The sequence below is a fragment of the Stegodyphus dumicola genome, chromosome 1, assembly GCF_044657685.1.
Source record: "Stegodyphus dumicola isolate Sdum_Otavi_A_Nest chromosome 1, ASM4465768v1".
In the NCBI taxonomy this organism is placed as follows: Eukaryota; Metazoa; Arthropoda; class Arachnida; order Araneae; family Eresidae; genus Stegodyphus; species Stegodyphus dumicola.
This window is the reverse complement of record NC_140768.1, coordinates 117,549,275-117,556,670: the sequence shown is the minus strand read 5'-3', so window position 1 is coordinate 117,556,670 and position 7,396 is coordinate 117,549,275. Positions and strand designations below refer to the sequence as shown.

General features: G+C 36.7%; 1 protein-coding gene across 1 annotated transcript; it reads right to left on the bottom strand.

Annotated features, from left to right (window-relative positions):
• Window positions 1-896: 896 nt before the first annotated feature.
• Window positions 897-2,012, bottom strand: LOC118205088 (uncharacterized protein F54H12.2-like). The gene is made up of 2 exons (XM_035377376.2): window positions 1,460-2,012; window positions 897-1,372 (listed from the first exon to the last, which is right to left on the bottom strand). Exons 1-2 carry the CDS (start codon window positions 2,010-2,012, stop codon window positions 897-899), a joined length of 1,029 nt encoding a protein of 342 aa, XP_035233267.2.
• Between the last annotated feature and the right edge of the window lie 5,384 nt (window positions 2,013-7,396).

Below are 7,396 nucleotides of genomic sequence, written 5' to 3'. Positions count from 1 at the left end.
ACATTCGGTATATCATTATACAGAGGTTGGTAAATTCCATAACACCATACTACTTTATCGGGAATCGTTGAAAACATTTCCTCTTTATACTTTAACAGTTCTCGTACAAAATAGGTTTTCCCACATCCAGTGGGTCCCGAAATCACCATTGTGAAAGGATGTTGTAGCTTTGGAAATTCCATATTAAATGAGACAAGACACATAATGTATAAAGTTTAAATGTATTTATTGATAGAAAGAAGATCTTACATGAAATTTCTTGATTACAAAATTATATACTTTAATATCATTAGATATATGTTGAGGTATGAAAGATAACAATATATCATTGAGAGATTGTCCACGACATTTACAATGTAAATAGTATATGCAATATTGACCACATACTGCTGTTACATTAGTTTGGAGAGTCATCGAATTAAAGTCCATCTGTGGAAATCGTTCTGCATACTTGGCTATCGGTCCAGGAAAATAGGATGGGTCATGTCCATAGGAATCGAAAAATTCCAAATGCTGTGGAGATGAAATGTAAAAGGCTAACCAGTGACTACCGGATTCAGATGCACGATCTACATTAGCTATAAAGCAACTTGGATATTTCTTGATCTCAACAGGGAGTCGATCACTTGCAAAAACTCCCAGAAATGCTTTTCGTGTCTTTGCATTCTGAGAGAGTGCTCTGTTTATTTCAAGGCTGTCCATTGCTTAATTAGCAAAATCGCATAGTACATGGCGAGATTTTGTTATTTCAATCACGTTTTGAAATTCTGCATAGACTAGCACCGAGAGAGTCACAGAGAGAGCTTTAGCAAATTTAATTTCTACTCGCAAATTGCCTTGTTGCTGTAAGTTAAAATGAGATCCATCACACATATCTGGAGTTAAATCGAAGCATATTACACAAGTCCTTTCGCAAATTCTTCTCGAGATAAATAGATGCCTTTGTCGCGATTAAATCCTGAAAATAAACTGTGGTAAGCACGCACATAATGATTAGATTCGAAATCAAGATCCATTGGTTTACATGGAACGGGTTGTCCATCTACATAAATCGATATAAAGTTGACATGATGATGGGCAAACAGAAAAGGATTCATTGAATATTGTCCATTCATTGAAGCATTTTCTACACAAGTAATAATGACTCGCTTGGGCATCAATCCTAAAAATACATTATCTTGCATAAAAGACCAACTTCCCTTAGAAACTGAATATGTTTTGCATAATACTCGATCTATAGGGTATTTAGCAGAACTTTTTTCCAACGCTTTTACATGCCCGAGAGAGACTCCAGGGTTTACTTTTACTTTTCTGATAAACAAAGAAGCATGATCCAAGATCACTTTATAATCGGCATCTTTCTCAGTAGAAACTAGACAGAAAGCAGATTTACTACGCACCATTTTAATTTTCACATCAACTAAATTTAACATGAGTCGATTTTGTTGAAAAATGTCACAATGTAATTGTCCTATCAAATCCACACTTTGACTGTTTTTTATAAGTTCACCGCGAGCTTTTAGTCCAGCATCCGCATCTTGAGCTAAGACATCTATTTTATTAGGTGAAGTGTCTTGGAAAAATCCTTCGCAGGTGAGTAAACTTTTCTTTGCATCTTCCCCATAATTTAATAATGTTTCGATGAAGGCTCTATAAGGATAGGTATTTGTCGCAGATGAAATGTTTCTTTCATTTAAACTTACATCTACTTGCGAAAAGAGAGAATGTAAAAATAAATTTACAGGGGCAACCGGTTCTTTGTCTGTTAGATTGGATCCGTCTGCCTTAACTACTTTAACTTTCACGTGTATATAAGAAGCAGCTAGATCAATATAGTCTTCACCACTGCCAGAAATATTAAATTCGATAGGTCCTCCATCTCGTATATTTGCGAGAGGGTGATATTCCACAAACTGTCCTTTTTCTATAGCTGTTTGCGTAGGAGGAATGGTAAATAAATCTAATTCAGATTTGACGCAAACGGGAGAGTCTCGATGAATATACGAAGTCATACTTTTTTTTTAAGAGAAAATATCCTGTGCTTTCACCTTCTTTGATCGGTGAGAAATGGTACGCTTTTTCCTACGTTTCTGCTTTTTATTAACTCGTCCAGAACCAATCATGTTCTTCACTTTAGTAGCAGCTTTATCTGTTAATATATTTCCGGCTTCTTTCAGTCGACGCTTAGCAGCCTCTTTTACATCTTGTCCTTGTGATACATCATTTAACAAATTCAGTCCACTATGCCATACTTGTTTTCCAATTGCTTTGGCTCCTGATTTAATAAGAGTACGGCAGCGCGAAAGAAGGATCTGAATAGACCCCCTAATCCGTATCCTCTCTGATAAAGATTACCTTGATAATAATTCAATCCATGTCCTGTTTGTTGTACATAATAATCTTCAAAAGATTTTTGACAACACTGATAAGGTACATACATTATGACAAGTATTTTTGACGGAAATGAAGTTTCACGTATGACCTTCCTCGTTCAAATGGCGTAAATGCTCCCATATGCGTTCTTATATCGATTTCCAAAGTGTCTATCATTTTCCGATTCACAGGTAAATAATGAGGTCTATCAAATAGTGCACTCACCACTTCTCCATCGCTACCAGTTACTCTTACAATTCGAAGAAGAGGAGCTAAAACATCTCCTACGATTTGAGGTTCTACAATATCCGTATATATCATTAATACACGATAATGTGCACAGGGGTCGGCTGCAAAAGGACTTTCTACAACAGTTTCGGCACTATCATCTGTAGATGTAATTTCCATAGGTTCAAAACCTAACATTTGTGCTAACCCATCATGTAAAATCACTTTAGCGTTATTTTTCACTTTGATTTTCACTCGTTTTGTTACTGGGTTATAATTAAAAATTATTTTGTTTTGATGTTCTTTAATATAAATAGCTTTTAAAATATCAGGTACTGTTTCATAACATCCTGGAGGTAATCTACGACCTAACATTTCACCATCTTTCTCTAAAACAAATCCAATTAAGTTATTGTCTGCATTCACATTGTGCCATGTGTGCGGATATAGCAATTCAACCAAACCAACTTCCCACATACCTTTTAATTCAATGGGAACAGGTAAACGTGTTATAAAATGTGAAATTTTATTTTCGGGGAAATAATTCATAGAGCTATCGCTCGGAAGTGTTACGTAGAAACTCATTTTCATAAATGATTCGGATACAATATTTTCTCACACTTTATATCGAGAGTAAATTAGAAGCTGGAATCCATTGATTGAATTTGTCGGGATAACCGCGATATTTTACAAAGTATTCTGTCTGTTTCTTACGCATACGTTTCTTTAAAATTTTTTCAATGCGATATTCCTCTTTCAGTCTCACTTTCTGCAACTCTTGTGCATAAAACGTTCCTTTTACTGAGTCTCCAAGTAAATCTTTAATTCTATACACGGCTGGATGTCTTTTAACACACTCTGTCACCACAAATAGTTCTTCCGTCCAATTGGTTTCATAACCTTTTTCGAAAGTAAGCTTTAGTTTGGAAACACGTACCACATCTCCTACAGCGAATATACAATTAGAAACGTTAGAAGGATGATCTTCATACAAGGTAAACCATACATCACTTTCATTTTCTGAATTGACTTCTATGGGAGCTCGCTTTATACTTGAATGAAAAGTAGCATTATAACTTTCTATTAATTTGTCCAAGACATCTACATATTTATATGTATTTCGAGTCGTAAAGTATTTCCACATTTTTGTTTTCAAAGTGCGATTAAACCTTTCCACCACGGATGCTTTAGTAGTATTGAATGTATTGAAAAGTTGAACTTGATTTCTTTTTAAAAATTTTATAAACACTTTATTTTTAAATTCGGTGCCCTGATCCGTTTGAAGTAATTTTGGTTTACGTTGGCTCATTATTTTTTGAAACGCTTTCACAATATCTTCTCCTCTCTTTTGTTTCAGAGAAATAGCCCATGCATGTCAATACAGGTTAATATATATCGATAACCATCATTATGATCACGTAAATGTGAAACATCCACTAAATCAGCTTGCCATTGTTGATCTATAGAATACACAATTACTCTATTCGTTGGAAATTTTCGGCGAATTGGCTTGTGAAGCGTGTACGCATCTATTCCCTCTAACCATGTTTGAATCTCTTTCCTGGAAACTTTACCTCCTGCAGCACGATGTAAAGCTTCAACACCACCAAAACTTGCAACATGAGCCGGATCCTGATACGATAAATTCATATTCATAACCTATTGAATTATTCTTCATATGGATAATGATAAATTCCCACTGTCGTTAAGACGTAGCGTAAAATCAATAGGAATTTTATGAAATTCTGTAAAAATATAGATGGATGATAAAATAACGCATAAAACAGTGTATAAACACACCGCAACGGTGGCTTCTCCTGGGGCAGGCATAATTGCAATTGATGAGCTGATTCAAATTCCATTTTCTTATATAGGCTTTTTTACCTGAATCTGAATGTATCCCGTCAGCTTAGTGGTTAAAATCTTCAAACTACTGAGCTGGTGAGATATTTTGTTTGAGGGTTCAATTCTATATTTTGAATCATACAACATTTAAAAAAAAAAAAAAAGAAACTTCTAAAATAGATTATTTTCTTTTTTCGTCCCTAGAGGACGCCATGAGCAATTCCTAAATAGATTATTTTCATTTTTCATCCCTAGAGGACACCATGACCCCGTTGCCAATTTAAAAAAAACTAACTTTAAATGAAAAGCAGGAGGTCTACAACTCAATCAGTAGTCTACGAACACCTCAACTCCACTCGTGACCACGCCTCCTAGTGTGATGACGTTGCCTTTGGCCCCGCCCTCTGTGTGACGTCATTGACCACGCCCACACCCCACACCGCGTGTCGGTGAACCCGTGTTTTCTATCTACTGACGTCTGCTCCGCTCGCCAGCTAGTCCTCGTCTTCTCCCGAAGGCTGGAAACACATGCTAACACAATGCATACGTCACACAGTAGGGGATTAGGGAATATCATGACATAACATTTCCCACATTCGGCCATCATGACCGGACAGGCGACCTCGCCTGAAGCAACATAATAAATATATCATCAAATTAAAAAAAATATTATAATATAGTAACATAGGTATGAGAAAAAAATAATCTATAGATACAAAGCTGAGGATACTTACACAAATGGAGCAAAACAAATAGGTTAAACACACCACAGCAGTTAACTAAAAATAAAAAGAACATAAGTTATGACAAAATGAATTAAAATGTTGATATGAGGGAAAAAAAATTATTAGAAAGTTCTCAGGTGTCATCTGTCCAAACACAGGAGGACCTATAATGCTGACAGTTTAATAAAAATCAAGTGATACGTTGAATATTGTTGGACCAGGGTTTCATGTATTTAGCACAAATGGATGTTTTGGATGGTCCGTCGAAAAATGCACACTTTCCCACATCATATGTGTCATTTTGTTTGAGCTTGGTGACTTCATAAGGTCCGAGAAATTTCTGTTTGAGTTTTAGACCAGGGCCAAACTGAGTTCGTTTGATTGCCGCGAGGACATGAAGTTGAAATTTTTGTGCTTGTTTTTGTTGCAAATTATAAGTACGGCGATTTTCGTCTTGCACTTTAGAGATTTGCTGTTTTTCGTCCTTACGGAGATCGTCACATTGCTGAATGAATGCAGATTTGATCTCCTCGTCGATTAGAGCAGCGATGTTGATGTCCTTTTGCTATTTCATTTTAGTCCCAAAGAGAAGTTCAAAGGGAGTGGAATTCAAGCTACGTTGAAAAGTTGAATTAATAATTTGTTGCACGGCGGGAACATGGCGGTACCATTTTTCAGGGTTGGTTATGGAGAGTTTAGAAAGGACAGCAATAATAATGGAGTTCAAACTCTCAACTTGACCGTTCGATCGTGAGAGGCTAGCTGTAATAAGAACGTGCTTTATTCACTGTGCGTCACAATAGTTTGCAAATGCAGTGGATTTGAATGCAGGGCCTCGATCAGAGATAATCCGAAGGATTTCCGAAGACTGATCTTTGAGATTCCAGCCGACTGACAACTTCATCTGCGTCTGTAGACTTTGTCGGATAAAGCCACGCGAATTTAGTAAACGAGTCTATAACTGCCAAAATATGATTGTATTTCTTTCATGTGGTGGCAAGGGGACCTAGGTGGTGGATATGGTACATTTGCAAGGGTGCGTCGTCTTTGTCAATGGGGTGCAGTAGTCCGTCTTGTTTGCCACGCTTTCGATGCATGGGATGCAGTTATGGATACACCGCTCAATTTTTTCTTTCAGATTTGGGATAAAATATTCTTTGTTTAAAAGTTCTTCAGTGCGGATTAGGGCGAAGTGGCCTCGTTCGTGAGCTGTTTTAATGACATTTGCCTGCATATGCTCAGGCACAAGAAGTAAGTCAATGCCGTTGACGTTTTTGTGCAGGAGATTGTTCTTAACGAGAACGTTATCATACGAAGGGGTTGTTTGAAAGAGTGCTTTAATAGCCGTAATATGCTCGTCGGTTTCCTGTGCTTTTCAATATTGGAGAAGGACACTGTCTTGGATAGTCATGCAACATGGACTGCGACTGAGGGCATCCAAGTAAGACATCTTTGAGCCGGTACGGTGCTCAATTTCGTAGTCAAAATGTTGGAGATATAAAACCCATCGGGCTATTCTCGAATTGAGTTCCTTTTTATTTAAAGTTTGCACAAAAGCGTTGCAGTCAGTGATAATTTTAAAATGTGAACCAAGGATGTAAATACGGAACATTTTTAAAGCTTCAACAATTTTTTTTGACATGTAGTAGACAGGGTGAAAGCTGTTAACGTTCCAAAGATTTTTGTAGCAGGACTGCCCCCAAGCTATCAATGGATGCGTCGGTATGAATTTCGATAGGACTCTTTTGATTAAAAATACTTAAAACTGGTTGTTGAGAAAGCAAATATTTTAATCTGTGAAATGCGGCTTTCTGATCAGCATGAAATTGAAAGGGGGTGTCCTTACGAAGGAGATCACTAAGGCGTTTTGCAATGCTAGAATATGAGGGGATGAAATTCCTAAAATATCCCGTGAGACCGAGAAAGCGTTGGACGTCTTTCGTACTCTTAGGTTCGGGGTAGTTAATTACAGATTTTGTTTTCGAAGGGGAAGGAAAAAGTTTATCGTCTTCAACGATATGTCCAAGAAATTCGATTTTTTTGTGAAGAAATTGATATTTACGAAAATTAATTTGTAGACCATATTCACTAGCAACTTTGAGTACTTGATTGAGACGATGAATGGCCTCATTTTCATTTTTGGCGTGAATAACGACATCGTCCATGTAGAGTAAAACATAACCTTTGACAATTAAATCACGAAAAACATAATTTATAAAGCGCTG